General features: G+C 36.5%; 1 protein-coding gene across 2 annotated transcripts in view; it reads right to left on the reverse strand.

The window, feature by feature from the left end:
- Positions 1-1,537: 1,537 nt before the first annotated feature.
- LOC105478149 (motile sperm domain containing 2) overlaps positions 1,538-17,661 on the reverse strand; it is a 51,544-nt gene continuing 35,420 nt past the window's right edge. Inside the window, exons 8-15 of one of the 2 annotated variants that reach the window (XM_011735182.3) lie at positions 14,668-14,792; positions 12,249-12,425; positions 11,308-11,420; positions 9,085-9,181; positions 8,090-8,186; positions 7,527-7,656; positions 5,074-5,176; positions 1,538-2,452 (exon numbers count right to left, since the gene is read on the reverse strand). In XM_011735182.3, coding sequence (XP_011733484.1) covers positions 2,411-2,452; positions 5,074-5,176; positions 7,527-7,656; positions 8,090-8,186; positions 9,085-9,181; positions 11,308-11,420; positions 12,249-12,425; positions 14,668-14,792 — 884 coding nt within the window. In that variant the 3' untranslated portion in view covers positions 1,538-2,410. Of the gene's footprint in view, positions 2,453-3,828; positions 4,160-5,073; positions 5,177-7,526; positions 7,657-8,089; positions 8,187-9,084; positions 9,182-11,307; positions 11,421-12,248; positions 12,426-14,667; positions 14,793-17,661 lie in introns of those variants that run through there. The other variant, XM_011735181.3, reaches the window with a different exon arrangement.

A 17,661-nucleotide genomic window follows, 5' to 3' on the forward strand; every position in this document is an offset into this window, starting at 1 on the left:
TGAAAATGTGCACAAATCTTGTCCCTATGGGTCAGGGAGATATTTCTCTGTATTCTTGTCAGTTAAACCAGTTGTCTTCAAATATGTTAACACGTGGGAGATCGGTCTCACTCTTCATGGCAGGCAACATGTGTGGGGAATAAGGAAGGTATGAGACTCTTTGGACATTATAGGGAGATAATTTTTATTCAATACAAGGACAAATTAAGATGCAGATGTGAAAGAACTGATTTGATAATTTTATTGAGGTGCCAAGAATGCAAGAGTGGATAAAAGACAGGAAAACGTTTGGAGAATTGTCAAGGAGGTGGAGGTAATATATCAGCAAAGCAAGGCTAGACTCCATGGATGTTTTAAATGCATTATTTCCTCTCATTCTCACACCTAACCTGTGGAGTAGTACTATGATTATCACTTAGGGAAGCAGGCTGAAACTGGCTTAACTTTCCCAAGTCACACAGGCAGTCTTACCTCAGAGCCCTCACTCCTAACAACCATTGTTTCAGTTGGAACAGAAGATTTCTAGTCTGTCTCTTTGGGCCAGGGAGAGAAGGGGAGCCCTATGCTTTCGAGGGCCCATATTGTTCTGATATCAGGAAACCTAGAGTTGATGGTAAACATTTAGGGGAGAAAGAGCTGGAGACTGTTGTAAAGTAACCAATCCTTTCCGACCTAGCTGGAGATTTTCTTGACAGGAGCTCTAGTCTCCTAGAAAATTGTGTCCTCTAGGGACGGAGACCACCCTGTCACATCCCGGGTCAGTATGGTGTTTGTTGGCAGGTTAACATTCTTTGTGGCTCTATTTTGAATTTATCAGAGGGTTGGGACTCTTTAACCACCTGATTTTGTTATCTCCAGAATATTTTTCAGTGTAGAAGAGGGACCTGTCCCATTCATGCTATTTTTATGGAGAGGTAGCTGCCATTTGGGAGGCTGTGTATTTCATTGGTGACAGACCAGGAATCAAGAACCCTGAGAACCTCTAACATCACCATCCTGGGGCTTCCCTGCTGCCCCTCTGCAACAGCCCCCAGGTCCCAGGTCCTGAGCACGTGCCTGATTTCAGAATGATCAGTGCCACACTGCTATCTTCCCTGTGTGTCTGGCAGTCAGGCAGACTTCTTGTTAGCCTGCCTCCTGCTTGCTCCTGTCAGAGAACTATGTGTGAATACTAGGATTGGGGAAACTACGTGGCAATTGTGACTCGTTGCAGCTTCAGCAACAGGCTCCACAATGAGCTCTAAGCATGACAGTGGGTCCAATGCTATGTCTGGGGAAAACGAAGAACTACACTGAAGAGCAGCTACACCTGACACGGGGACAAGGAGAAACAGGACACACTAAAGGACAGGCTAACCTGACACTGAACTGCATCTTTGGAGGCCTGCAGTGCTGTCCTTATAGAAATGCAAAGCAGATCCAAAAGAAATTACTATGATCTTGAAAAGGTCAGAGTGAGGTTGAATATTGATTTTCTTTAAGATGCTTTATCAATTAGAGACCAGAGGTTTTTTTTCCTGATGATATTTATTTCATAAATGTAATTATTTTTCTAAAACATATTAAAATAGAAAACATGTTCTTTTAATCAATTTATACAAAGAAAATACCCATATAGTAATAAAAATACTGAAAATATATGAAAAGCACCAGAACATTAGAGAAATTACACTGGCAACAATTCTAGGAATATATTTTTTTGTAGTTGTATAATAAAGTGCTATTAAATCCAGTCAAAATTAGTGGCGATATATAAAAACAGTTATGGTAGTATGAAATTTGAGGCCAGGTTTACCAGCAATCGCATTTTCAGGCTACTTGCAGATCAAGGTAATGATATTTCACTAGTGCTTCCATGGAAAATCGATTAATTTCCATTCCTAAGTGAAAACAAGTATCTAAATCTAAATGTTGGTTCCTTGGTAATTTGGTCATGAATAGGTAATGACACGATTAAAAATAAAATTACTGATTAGAGTACCAAAAATAATCATGCAATTATGATTAAATAAAAACAAATGAAGACAGAATAAAATCAAGTGTAAATATATGATTAATCAAGACAAGTACAAACGTTTAGATGCCTTTGATTTTATAGTTAATTTTCAGTAATCCTGCTTAGTCACATTTAATAGATACACAAACATTAACAGGATATGTTATTAAAGTCAACTGACCAGACATTGAGCAAGGATATTTTAGTGGGTCAACATAATTTTTCATATGAAACATTAAAGGGACACCGTTAGGACAATACATTTTCAATCTTGGCTAATTACTTCCTCATTTATTTGCCAAGGAACAGAAAACATACACAACTACTTTGGGATTAGATTATATTAAGGCCAAAAATCTACCATGTGAGGGGAAGCCACTGTGCACACATACAGGGAGATACTGTGCGCAGTACTTAGGGTGGACTGCAGTCCGTTTCACAGCTGGAGGTGGCAAACTGAAACAGAAAAGCCCAAATTAAGACAAAGTAGCACACCAGTGTCCTTTTAAGGTTTTATTTTCTAGGCCAATTTTGAAGGAATTCTGTTATATCATTCTTCATAACTCAATTGTGGAATCAACTTCTTGAAGATGAAAGCCAACAACACTACCCTTCAGAATAGTAATAAAATCTCTAAACATGGCTCAATCAAAACTCAACATTTTACAGGCAGACTGTTTTTTCTTTCAAATAAAGTAGATGTACATGTGAAGCAACATAGACCCAAACAAACCGGCCATATTAATGAGAAAACAAACTAATTTCATCGCCTCTGCTACTGCAAGGTGTATCTTGTTAGGATTTTAGGAATACCGGGTGGGTACTACCATATCAAAGGCAGAATATCAAGTAAGTCAATTGGTCCTAGTTTGAAGGTTTCAGAGATCATCGTGAGTTACATTTTTCATTTTTTAAATGGAGAGCTGACACCTGGGCATCTATGTTTCTTTTTATTTTTTTCTTTTCACCCTTCTAGATACTCTAGTATTTTGTAAATTTCCTTGTCATGGGCTGACTTTAACAAGGAACATTTTAAAATCTAAATTTATTATCCTGCTTAGCATCTCATACAACTAACTTTTCAAAACATTTATATCTAACACCTTTCATTTAGAAATGAGGAGGGAGACAGTGCAATTCATGGTCCACAGAGACTCCTCTGCTCTGGAATGGGGGTGAAGATGGGACAACAGAAGGTCAGGCCTTTTTAATAAATTAGGCAAAAAGTTCAGCGTCCAGCTATAGTGGACAACATGAAACTCCATAAAAATGACTGGATAGGGGGACTGCTTGAGACTTTTTTTTTGGGCATTACTAACAGAATTCAAAGAAATTCCAACCACGCTTAGTTTTCCAAATTCTACTGAAATGAGAGTGTTCATAAAAAAGTCTGAGATTAATAAAAGGCAGGCTGTTAAGGAACACTGAGAAACAAGGGTTAAGGTGGTTTGGCATTAAATCGGTTTACATTCCAAAAGAATATTGACCATCACCTGGGAGGAATTCTCAACATTACAAAGTCATGGTTACATAAATTCCTCTATATAAGCATGTTTTCTTTCTCAATATACATGTTCTTCTATATACATAGTATAGAAAAGCTAGTAAGTCAGCTCAGCTATAATAATTGTCATAAAAAAGCAGATTACATTTTTTGGCTGCAACAAAGCATGTTACTTATACTTTTCAGTTTAGCTAATGTATTTACACGATAAAACTTAAGCTTTAAAAGTATTCAGATCAAAAGGAAAAAATAAATTATATTTAAACTATTAATTTACACAATGGATATGCCTTTACTTACTTTACTAAATAGCTATAGTCTCTTATAATCAATTTCTCCAGCATTTCTTTATTCTAGCAGTTTATTTTCAAGACATGTATGTGTTCCCCTCTAAGTGCTGCATATTTCCTTTTAGGAAGCACAGATGTGCAATGTTTTTAGTAGCTTGGTAGAGTTTTAGGTCTGTTACTTTTTCCAACTAATGGACGAAGGAGCCGTGGTTCCTATTTGGCACCACTTCTTTAACTGTACAATAAATAGAAGAAAGAGGTGACAAAAGCAAGCAAGAGCATTGTTAAGGAAAGCAGCAGCTGCTGGAACCAGATACAACGCTGAACTTGGTCTTCAAGCTTCCTATTGCTTTCTAGTAAATGACTGAGCTGAAGAGGGAAAAAGGGATGAAAGATTTATATCAATAAAACAGTCATTAATCATGGGCACGACAAACAGGAATACTAGAAATCCAAACACTGAAAGGATGGGGCCCACTACTCTCTGTAAGGCTGGTGGAAGGAGGTGGAAGTGCAACAGGGCATTAGATTTGTTTGGTGGACAGATATGTCTATGCTTATTCTCATTTTGAGAGGTCTACATTTCTAGCTGAGACAGGAGCAGAGCAGTCAATTCCTGGAGGTACAGAAACCCTTAAGTAGCCTTCAGCTACTCGGAGAGCCCCTCTGTCTCTTTCAAATTTAAATGCACTACTTGGTACTTTTTTTTCTGCAAGACTGAATTATTTGATACTCCCCAAAGCACCTTGTGCTTTGCTAAAAATGGCCAAAGCTTTCAAATGGTTAGTAGATCTCCAAAAATAACTCATTTCTTACACCATTTCTTTTCTTTTTTTTTTTTTTTTATTGAGAAACGGTCTTGTTCTGTTGCCCAGACTGGAGGGCAGTGGCATGATCACGGCTCACTGCAGCCTTGACCTCCCAGGCTCAAGCAATCCTCCTGCCTCAGACTCCCTAGTAGCTGGGACTATAGATGTGTGCCACCACACCTGGTTAATTTTCAGTTTTTTTGTAGAGACAGGGTCTCGCTATATTGCCCAGACTGGCCTCAAACTCCTGGGCTCAAGTGATCCTCCTGCCTTGGCCTCCCAAAGTGCTGGGATTACAGGCAGCACTGCACCTGGCCTGCCTACCATTTCTGATTTGGCATCTCTTCACAAAGAAGACAGTATTTCTGTTGTGTCTATGCCAAAGGTTTTTCCTTATGTCCGTGAGAAAAAAAGGGATTTCTAATGTTGATCGGCATTAATAACTTTGTTTGGGTAGGAAGAAAGTATACTTACCTGTAGACATATATCTTCACTGGTTTTATCTGACATGTTGAAAGCACTGTCTTTTAACGTAAGAGTGTTTGGTTTACTGCTTTCAACAGTATGGCATCTTAACCTATGAAAATCCAAAGAAAACATAACTTCTTAAAAATGTTAATGAATTTTCTTATAAAAGTAAAATATAAAATGAAAACAGCTAAACACAGAAGACTATGTAACAGAGGTGAAAACCCTCATTCCTCTTCCCCAGGTTCACCTAAGACAGCTGCTCTGTGTATATGTATCTTCCAGCTTCGTTAATTAATGTACGTATAAGGAACACAACATATGGCAGATACCATTCAGTAAAACTCAAATGAAAGTTTTTACATGGTATTCAGTAGAATTCATCAAAATATCTTACGATTTGAAGGAAATCACCCTTTCTAGATAGGAGAAAGGTACTTTCCTTGAGCTTCAGTACCCCACCACCAAGCCTCCCTCCCAATTCCTGCAGAACAGTGATCTCCTCTCACAGTTATAGAAAAGCAAACCATCAGTAATTGGTACAGCAAAAAACAAAGAAAACAAAGCAACTCGAACATAACGAAACCAAAAATAACCCTTCATTTTGAGAGACTGTTTCATAAGAACTTCAAATTAATCTACAACACCTTTTATACCAGTGTTTCTTACCCTTTCAAAACATTCCCATAACCATGTCTTTGAACAAAAGAAAAACTCTTGATAAAAACAGAAAGTAGGCCCTCCTGTAATAGAATTTGAAAATTTAAATATTACATGTAAAAACAAGGCAGGCTGCTGACCTCCATTTGCTTCTCCCTCCTCTGGACCAAGGCTAATCTCCCCTGCTTTGGTCCCCCACACACTTTCAGCCTTCTCAGGAATTTCACTGTTCATAATCTATTTTCATGATCTCTCAGCTAAGCTTTTGAGTTTTTGTAGAGAGGAGGTTTCCCTATGTTGCCCAGGCTGGTCTTAGACTCCTGGGCACAAGCAATCCTCCCACCTCAGCCTCTCAAAGTGTTGGGATTACAGGTGTGAGCCACTGTGCCCAGCCCTGAAGATTTCATTCAACCATAGCCATTATCAGGTTTCCCAGCTTCTCCTCTATAAAGTCGGAAAAATGCCTTCCTCCCTCACAGGGCTGTCTTCGTGACTGAATGAATCAGTATGTCGAAAGCATCTAGAACAGTGCTGGCATATAGCAAATTCCATTTTAGTGTGAACTTGGTATCACTGCCCACCGTCTAGTTTCTACACAGTACCCAGAAGAATCCTTTAAAAAAAAAATAAGCCCGTATCACCTCATGGCTCTGCTTAGCACCGCCTAATAGTTTTTCCTCTCACTCAGAAGTCCTCACCATAGGGACGATCTGATATCCTACTACCTCTGTCCCCATCTCTCACCATGCTCCTCCCTTACTGGAGTCATGAGACAGTGACTTCCTTGTTGTTCCTCCCAAAGGCCAAGCACACTCCTTTTGCATTTGTTGTTCTGTCTGGAAAGGTCTCTGTCCAGTTATCTATGTGGCTTGCTTCAGGGCCTACTCTAATGTCATTGGAATGGCCATCCTTAACTGCCCTATAAAGCAAGATTTCTCAACCTTGGCACTATGGACATTTGGAGCCAGATCATTTTTGGGGGATGGGGCTGCCCTGTGTACTGCTAGTGGTTTAGCAGCATCCCTATGCTGCCCCCATTAGATGCCCATTGTACCCCATCACCCAGTTGTGATAACCAAAAGTGTCTCCAGACATTGACAGATGTCCCCTGGGGGGAAAAATGGGAATACTCCAATAAACCACAATTCCAATAAAAAAAAAAGCAAAATAAAACTACAATACAGTCTTTTCTCCTTTTCTATGCATCTTTTTAAGAAATTTGTCACAACCTGATATATCTATATACATGCACATACACATATATATCTATATACACAAGTTTTCCCCCCTCTTAAGTAGGATAATGTCCATAACCAATTTTTCTCACTAGATTTGTTTTCTAAAATATATTACAGATGTTTTTCCATGTCAGAACAAATAGACTTGCTGTACCTTTTTGAGTGGTTGCAGCACGCTTTAGTGTGGATATACTCAAACGTATCTCACTATTGCTTTACTGGTTACCATTTAGATTCTTTCTTTCCAGTTTTTCACTATTACAAACAATGCTGTAAAAACATTCTAGTATGTAAGGTGAGCGTTCCTACAGGGAGAACTGCTGAGACAATCTGTGTTTGTGATCTGGACAGATCCAGACTCTTGCACTGACCTGCAAGTGAGTTTCTGCTACTAGTGACCTCCTTGAGCAACACCAGGTCTCTTTCATCTGGGCATCCCCAGAGCCTTGCAGGGCACCCAGCAGATGTAAGAAGAAAGGGAGGCCACCTGGTCCAAGGAGGCACTTTTCTCTTTCTGATTCTTCCCACTACATTTGAGAAGAATGTGAGGAAAAAGCTTACCTATGTTCCATCACTTTGTTTCTGGGAACTTCTTTCCAAAACTGAGTTAATTCTGCTGGGCCTGTGCCAGATGACTGTTCCATTTCTGCAGCCATTATCAGAAAACGGTCTTGGGCAGAGACCGTTAAACCTGCATTCCAAAAGGGTAATTCAGCATATAAACAGGAACCTTCAAAGGGGTTGCATATGCATGTGGTTTAAAGCATTATTCTGGAACTTAACATTAAGGAAAAAGAAGAAAATGGAAATATCTTTAAAAAGGAAAAAGTTCTAAAAGTGAGGAATTTCTCCTTTGAAATTCAATTTCAATTGGTGTCAGTTTAAACAATTTTACTTGTTAGAAACAATTACATTTTAATGCTGGAAAGGGCTTTAGAGACCTCTTTGACCATCCCATTTCACATGTGGGAAAACCGATGTCTACAGTGAGGTGAGGTGACTCGTGATACTCCGCTAATTTCTAGATTCTAGCCCGACATCTCTGCTGACTCAGAGCCCAGCTCCAGGTCCCCTTCCCCCCCGCCACACTAAACACCTGCTGTGGCTACTAAGTGACAACTCACCCCCATGGGGAGACACAACTATATCCACTGATGCGCCCGGGTCACAGCTGCTATTGCTTGGCTTGACTCTGTATTTTTCTGGAGCTGTTGTTCTCACCTGTTTATAAACACAATAGTCACATAACATCCTTTGTGCTTTTTTGGGGGGGGAAATGGCTTAAGAATGACTTTTTAAAAAAAAATTAGCAGTGAATAATCAATAACAAAGAGTTTACAAAGTAACAGTGATGGTTATGCATAGAATAGATTTTCCCCCCACTAACAGGAAGAAAGCATCTCGACCTATCTAAAAAGATACTTGTAAGTCAAATTGTCATTCAGACTCCCTCTTAAATAAAACAATCCATCTGTTAAATATTTATCCTGTTAATTGCCTGAATTTAATGACATAAATTCACAAAAACAATGCACATTAGATTGCATGTAATTAATACAATGGTGTTCAGAAATTAAAAAACAGTAGATAATCAAAGCACATCAGGAACATCCTGGTGGTTACGTCTAAATTAAACAGAAGATTTAAGGCAGGAAAACCTACAATATGGGGTAGAGACGGACTCAGTCTTCTTACACTTAATGCTCAGTATCAGGTTAATATCCGATATAAACTACACTCCAGAATATACCACACTTGGGGAAAATGCACTATCAATTTTATAGTTTTATGTTTCACTGTTATTATAAATTAAATTATTCACATAGTAAAGAGTAATTTTTCTTGGGTTGTTATTTACAACAAACATTAAACCCTTGTATTAACTTAGACATTAACCTATTACTGCACATAAAAATTCAGATACAGAGCTCAGGGAACAGTTTTTGATAAGCTATGCCACTTGGTTAGAACCAGAAGGGAGTACTACATACCTAAAAATTGTCATAAATTAAAACACTGTACAAGTTCAAATTTTTCAATCTTCCAATTAGAACATGTCTAAAATCACTTTCCATGTCAAATTCTCAAACATAATTTATTGTATCTTTGAGATATTTACCTTAAATGCCACTATATTTTTAGTTACATTTGTCAACACCATTAAAGTTTTCTTCTCTCCGGATTCTGTATTTCCAAAATACAGTTCTTCTGCTGGGCTAGGGAGTGAAAAAAACATACAACATTTGTAATAATCAGAACAAATGACAATCTAATCATTAGCCTGAAGAAAAAATATTTAGTTAATATTTTAGGCTCATTTGTATAAAGGCATTTCACCAAAAAAGACTTACAAAACAATTACCCAATACAATTTTGTATTTTAATCTTACTGATTCAATGCACACTATTTAAAAAGTCCTATGGTTTTCCCCCAGATCAAAAGCAAACCAGGAAGAACAGAAGAGAGAATGACGAAGGCTCTGATTAATCCTATAATCAGCACTATCTTAAGGTGCACTGATTTAAACTATTTGGAAGGTTATAGATAATAAAGCAAAGAAGATATTGCTGCTTCAACTTTACCTAATTACAAATAATTAGAATAAGGCATATTTCTATACACCAACAGGAAAGAGCATAACTTAAAAAGAAAGATGATTAGGAATGTATTTAACAGAATAATTTCTTACTATATAGCAGCTTTTCTAAGTAATAGGGAAGGAGAGAAATAAACATAAAAGTAAATTTGGGATGGGAGCTGTAGGAAGAACTTATTAAACAGTAAAATCAGTGAGCTTCGAAATTTAAATTTTACTATTACTTTCCATTGTAATGCCTATGACCTAAAAAATTTTTAAAACAATTCAAGCAAAGTTTGTGTAGTTTAATTACACTATCCAAATTGTATCAGGTGGCTCACAACGATGGGAAGAATAGTGTTTTTGTTTTATATAAAAAGGTGAATAATTTAAAGTGGATTTTCAGCGAGCCCTTGATTTTGAGATACATCTTTAAATAGGTTAATTTTATATCAGGAATGTCTGTACCTTGGGGGTGTTTTTTAATCTAACTAACACATGTTTTTAAGAATGAGCTCTCCCAGGAGGGCTTTGCCTAGTTTTGGACAAGGTGGTAAATTTACATGGTTGCTGGCTTCCTTTTAGAACCCAATCTTAAGTAAGTCATAGAAAAACACAAGGTTATGGATCTCATTGTTCTTAGTAACCAGCACAAAACTGTGAGCAGCTCCAGGAAGACAGAGGTTGGTTAGGTCCTTGTGTACGTGTAGGAGCAGCTGTGGGACTTCACCGGGGGCGGAGGAAGGGAGGAGCAGAGCCTGATATGCAGTTGAGAAGCTGTCTGGCTTTCTCCCTAGCCTGCTTTTCCTGTCATACCTCTACAATTACAGGCAAGGACCTATGAGGTGACAGGCTTCCAGTGAAAACAGAATGTGTAACTTCCAAGTAAGTAGGGAGAAAAAAGGGAACAAGTAAACGAACAGAAAAGATAAACTACGAAGGGAGAAAATGGGAAAGAAAAACCATGAAAAATAGAAAATGCATGTGCATCTGTCTCTCTTGTTTGTTGGCTTTCATACACACAGATGGCGGAGATAAATCCAAATATAACAGTAATCAAAATATATGTAAACAAACTAATATTATCAATTAGAGAATGTCAGATTAGATTTTTTAGAAGTCTGGCTGTATTGTTCATACGAGACACACATAAAGCAGCTATATAGAAAGGTTTCAAGTAAAGGGACAGAAAATGCTACATGAGATCATTAAGTTGGTGTAGCAATTTAACGTAAGGCAAAATATATTTACCAACCAAAAACATCAGTGAGAAAAAGGTCTTTATACACTTTATACAATGCTGAAAGAAACCTGGAATCTTTTGAATCAAATAACCTAGCAGAAAAACAGAGATGTCCTGAAGTTTGGCTTCAGTCACAAACCTATTTTTCTAGTTCATCTTTGGCTTTTGGAAAGTAAAATCAACAAATCCTTCGTGTCATTTCTGGCATTCCCGAACTTGGGCAAGTCTAATAGTATCAGTAATGTGAGGAAACTACTGCCATTCAGATTGACTAATATATAAATATTTACTTTTGTTATCTGATATGTGATGAGAGCCCTTTAAAGACACTCGACATAGTAAAAGAAAGGTAGCTAAAAATATCCACTATGTCTGGAAACCAAGGTAATTTTCAGATAACTCTTGGTTTTATATTTCTACAGTTTCAAAAACCAAAGAGAAGTTTTCTTAATTTTGTGGCTCCCTCAAGGTGATCAAGATACGTTATAAAATTATAGCTAATAAAATATTTGGCGATTACCTGATGTGTAGTAAGGGGCCTTTAAACACACTCAATGGTTTCTTGAAAGCTTTCATTTTTGAATCAACTTTTTCATTTTCTTCTGCTTTGGAAGTAGATTCGGTTGGGTTACTCTAAAGACAAAAAAAAAAAGGATAACTATTTAGCATATATTAACATGACCATTAACATCTATTTTAGTGCCTACATAGGTTACTGTAGAAAATACAACATGGCCCTTCCCTTAAGAGTCTTTAAATTTTTCTAAAATATAACATTGTATTTATCCATCTATCAAGTTCCTGATTACCTGTAAAAAGAGTGACAACTACTAAGTGCTCTTTTAAAAATTAGAGAAAGGAACTAAATCAAAGTTGTAAATTCATTACTTTTAGACAAATAAAAAAAATTCAGATAAAACAATTACTTCTAGATGTGTTTTGCTAGTCTTTATACAAAAGCATGGAATCAGCCTTTATTTTATTTTGAGACAAAGTCTCACTCTGTCACCCAGGTCAGAGTGCAGTGGCACAATCATGGCTCACTACAGCCTCGACCTCCTGGGCTCAAGCGATCTTCCCAACTTAGCCTCCAGAGTAGCTGGGAACGACAGGTGTGCACTATCACATCTGGATAATTTTTTATTTTTTGTAGAGACAGGGCCTCCCTATGTTGCTCGGGCTGGTCTCAAACTCCCGTGCTCAAGCGATCCTTCCACCTTAGCCTCAGAAAGTGCTTGGGATTATAGGTATAAGACACAGGCCCTGGCCTGGAATCAGCCTTAAATACACTAAAGTGGTGCTTCTGGTTAGCTAATCCCATCCTTTCTCTTTCTTTTTACACACAAAAATGTGGAAGGGTAGCAGGTTAAGTGAATTACCCAAAATCACATAGCTGGCTAGTGGCAGAATTGGGGATAGACCGTAACTTGTGATTCAGTTTCATTTTATTTATAAAGTTACCTTTTTAACAAGAGGTGTTTGTTCTTCGTTAGAAATTGTTTCCAATGTTTCTTTGCCATCACTTTCTATGTCCTCTTTACTTGAAGTTTCATCCTCACTGGTAATAGGCCCATTCTCACACAATGGGGTCTGGAAGTCATCATCTACTAGTGGTGGATAGCTATACTTGAAAGGATCCTAAAAGAAAATAATTTCACATGAGCCTACTAAATGGTGGGTGGAGAAATAATTCTCTTAGTAGATTTACAGTTCATTACTTTGGCCAAGAAAATAGACTTAATTAGATCACGAAATTTAAAATAAAGGAAGTATTTCAAACCAGAAAGAAAAGCAGCAATAAGTGGTGTGGGACAACTGGCTAGCCATCTATACAGAATCACCTTAGATCTCTAGCTTGTTCTCTACACCAAAAAGAATTTCAGATGGATAAAAGCTTTAAATGTATATGTTGTGTGTGTGTGTGTTTTTAAGAACCATATAAGTTCTGTAACAATACAAAAGAGGGATATAGAATACACTGAAAAAGAATGAAAACTGTCTTTTGAATCATAAAGAAGTTTTCAACGTCACTTATAATTAAAGAAATGCAAATTAAAATGACAATGAAATATTTTTTACCTGAGACTGGCAATGATTACAAAAATAAGAATATGCGATGCTGGCAAGGAGGTGGTTCAAGAACTCTCATACATTATTGGTAAACAGGCACAATCTCTTTAGAGGAAATGTGGCAACAGCTATCAAAATTAAAAACTATACCCACTGATTTTTTTTCTAGGAGTTTATTCTGTATGCATTCTTGCTGCACCCATACATCAAGTGTTATTACAAGGATATTCACTGCAGCAAAACTAGTAATGGCAAAAAATTAGAATACAATGATCACTGCAGTCCTTTAAAAGAGGAGTGATTAAATAAATTATGTTATATCCATCCACACAATGGAATATTTTGGAATGGTTTAAAAATGAGATAGACCTCTGTGAATCAATATGGTATCACCTGCAAAATAAAAGATGTGAAAAAAGCACAACTGGACAATATATATGGTATGTGACCATTTGTGTAAAAAACTGTAATAGATAACTCCAGAGGGATAGAAAACTTAATGGTGACTGCCTCTAGGGAGTGGCAGTGGGCAAGGACCTGGGAAGGGAGATGTAGTTTTCATGGTACTGTTACACTTTTCAATCTCTGGTACTGTGTTTACTTTATTAAAAAATTATGTATATGTATTACTTTTTGAAAAAAAAAACTTAAAAATTAATGTTAAAAAATAGTCCTGCTATAATTTTGACTGTAATTCTGAAGAAATATATCACTAAGAACAGAGAGGGAAAATAAAATAACCTTTTCTATACATAAAATTAATATAATTTAAAATGTTATGAATTATATTAATTATAATTATTTAAGATACAACAATTTTATGAGCAAGTTATTAAAAATAAACAAAATCACATTTTAAATCAAGCATAGCACCTGAAATGAAGTGTATTTGGTTTTTCTAGGTGAAAATGTGAAATAAAGCCTTAGAATAAGAAAGAAGCAGACTTCAAATTAAAAATACTGGTTCAGGTCTTTTCTAATCAAAGACAATCAACAGAAGGACATATCAAAACTATTCCTCTTGCTAGTTCTGATTGAACACAATTTTGCCAGGCAGGCAGTATAAAAAAAAGATCGCAAAAAATCAAATAAGTGAAATATTATCAAGTTAACCCAAAGCGTACCAAGTCCATAAGTTGTACAGTTTTTTTATGAGTAGTAAAAATCAGCTCAAAAAAATCTTGACAGTATATGCTTAACAGTATCTTTTTAACTAAAAAGACTGTTGAACAGCAAACAATTGGAAGCACACTGAAGACACATCAAGAGGAAATTCACTAACTTATGTCTAGATAGTAGAATGCCATGTAGCCATAAACGAGTATGAGCGCCTGCTACATACTGATTTGGTATAAGACATGCTGTGAAGAGAAAAGCAGGATGCACAGTAGCACATAAATGCACTAACTGTTTAGAAGAGATGAGAGGGAGGAAGAATTATATACTATACTTGTTTATATAGGTAATACATATCCCTGCAAATTAATATAAGAAATTCAGCTGGGGAGGGAATATGGTGATTGGAAATAGAAGTAGGAGGAGATATTTTTACTGAAGACTTATTTCTCATTATTCTTCTGAATATTCTTCAGTTTAGAACCACATAAATATATTACCTATTAAAAAATAAAAAATCAACAACTTTAAAACTTTAAAAATGTGTGTAACACTACTTGCTATTTTGAGGGTATCTGTGATACTTCTTTGTATATTATGATACTACTTTTCTTTTTTCCTTGAGGAAAGTATACAGCCTAATGTGTCATTATCCAGTATAGTTTTATAAACAAGTTTCAAATATTATACTTACAGTTCCACCCATGTGGGGAGGCAGGTATTCTACACTGACATAGTCCTGAACTTCATTTTTGCTTGTAAACTTCAACAAGCTCACTGCTTCTGGACCAAGCCAGGTTTTCACAATTTTGAAAGCAGCTGAAGAAAAACCAGTCACTTCATTAAAATTATCTTCATTCCTATTCTCAATTAATTTACCATAAATGCTAACCCAGGTCTTCTGAAATCAGTTTGGGCTATAATCTGTTAATATTTATCTTTACGTGATGTACTTAATTAACATTCTCTAATTTCTGTAGGCGTTTACATTGTGGCTCTCCCTTATGGGTTTCAAATGTTCTATGAAGATTCAGGAAGATTAAGTTACCCTGATATTCATTAATAAGCTTATCAGGGTTTTGGCCTCTGAACAAATCCATCAATGATCCCAACTATTTAGATTTCCAGACACTGAATCAAACAGCAATATGATTCAGGAAATAACTGCACAATAGTATGGAAAGAGTCATTTACCTTATGGTTCTCATAAACTCTCTATCTGAAAAACCTTCTCAAACAGCGAGTCAGAAGAGAAAGAAAGAAACAGCCCTTCTTATTATGAGTGTGAGCTGGATCCAGACTTCCTTCCTAACCCTACACTTCTCTGCCTCTCTCCCAGGCTTGCAGTTTATATAATTGTGGGGAACTTACAGAATCTCAAAAATAAACTGGTTTAAAAAATTTTTTTGAGACAGAGTCTCACTCTGTCACCCAGGCTGGAGTGCAGTGGCACGAACTGCACTGTTCTGTTGTCAAACACAGCTGTTTGGTAATTATAATCTTGTTCTGTCATGTAATTTCTTATTTATGCTTAATTTTTAAACCTAATTTTCACTGTGACAATCTAAGTACATTTTTAAGAAATTACAATAGAAATACTGCATTAAATTTGCAAAACTGTCAATTAAAAACAACAGAAAATAAGAATAGCATGATAAACATTAGAGAAGTATCTTTTTATTTTAGCTAACTATAAGTTTTTTACATAACATTTAAATTTTCATTAATTTCAATTTAAAATGTGAGTTGACATATTTGAAACTATGCTACTTTAATTAATTTGATAATCTGATTTTTCATGACTTTACTGATATAATTTACATGTCATAAAATCCCCCTTTTATATACAAGTCAATGGTTTTTAGTATATTCACAGAATTGTGCAACCACCACCACAATCTAATCTAGAACATTTTCATCACACCAAAAAGAACCTTCATATAGCAATGTCTCTTTATGCCTCCTTCTCCAAGTCCTTAGGAACTACCAATCTATTTTCTGTCTTCATGGATTTGCTTATTTTGGACATTTTATATAAATGAAACCATACAACGTGGCTTTTTCTACTGGCTTTGTTCACTTGGCATGTTTTCAAGGTTCATTCATAATGTAGCATGTATCAGTACTTAATTCCTTCTTATGACTGAATAATTGTCCATTTTATAGATATGCAATATTTGCTTATCCATTCAGCAACTGATGAATATTTAGGCTGTTTCTACTTTTTGTTATTATGAATAATGCTGCCATGAACATTTGTGTACAAGTTTTTCTGTAGACATATGTTGTCACTTCTCTTGGGCATATACTAAGGAGTAGAATTCTGGGTCATATGGTAATTCTATGTTTAGCTACCAAACTGTTTTCTGATGTGGCCGGACCATCTTAACATTCTCACCAGCAGTGTACGAGGCTTCCAATTTCTCCACATCCTTGCCAATACCTGTTATTGTGTCTTTTTGATTCTAGCCACCCTAGTGGGTGTGAAATCATACCTCACTTGGTTTTGACTTGCATTTCTCTAATGACTACTGATGCTCAGCATCTCTTTATGTGCTTATTGCCCATTTGTTTATCTTCTTTAGAAAAACATCTATTTAAATCTTTCACTCATTTTTTAATTGGGTTGTCTTTTTTTTTTCTTTCAGAGAGAGTTTCACTCTTGTTGCCCAGGTTGGAGTGCAATGGTGCAATCTTGGCTCACTGCAACCTCTGCCTCCCGGGTTCAAGCAATTCTCCTGCCTCAGCTTTCTGAGTAGCTGGGATTACAGGCTTGCGCCACCATGCTCGGCTAATTTTGTATTTTTAGTAGAGACGGGGCTTTACCATGTTAGGCAGGCTGGTCTCGAACTCCGGACTTCAGGTGATCTGCCCACCTCAGCCTCCCAAAGTGCTAGGATTACAGGTGTGAGTCACCATGCCTGGCCACTTGTCTTTTTAACGTTGCATTCTAAGAGTTCTTTATATATTCTAGAACAAGTCCCTTATCAAATGTATGGTTTGTAAATGATTTCTTCCATTCTGAGAATTGTCTTTTCACCTACTTGATAGTGTCCTTGAAGGCACAAGTTTTCCATTTTCATGCAGTCCAATGTTATCTGTTTCTTTTGTTGCTTGTGCTTTTGTTGTCATATCTAAGAAACCATTGCCCAATCTAAGCACAAGGATTTAATCCTATGTTTTCTTCTAAGAGACTTAGCTCTTACATTTAGGTTTCTGATCTATTTTGAGTTAATTTTTATATATGATGTGAGGTAGGGTCCAACTTTATTCCTTTGAATGTGCATACCCAGTTGTCCTAGCACCTTTTATTTAAAAAGTCTTATTTCTCTACTGAATTGTCTTGGCACCATTGTAAAAAAAAATCAACTGACCATAATAAACACTAGGGTTTATACCTGGACCCTCAATTCGATTTCACTGATCTATATGTTTATCCTTATGCCCATACACGGCCAATGTCTTGATTGTTGTAGCTTTGTAGTAAATTTTGAAATCAGGAAGTGTTAAATCCTCCAACTTTGTGTTTCTATTTCAAGATTTGACTACTCTGGGTTTCTTGCATTTTCATATGAATTTTAGGACAAACATATCCATTTCTGCAAAAAAAGGCAGCTGGGCTTTTGATAGGGACTGCACTGAATCAGTAGATCAATTTGGGAAGTGTTGACCTCTTACCAATACAGTC

Source organism: Macaca nemestrina, chromosome X, assembly GCF_043159975.1.
Source record: "Macaca nemestrina isolate mMacNem1 chromosome X, mMacNem.hap1, whole genome shotgun sequence".
NCBI lineage: Eukaryota > Metazoa > Chordata > Mammalia > Primates > Cercopithecidae > Macaca > Macaca nemestrina.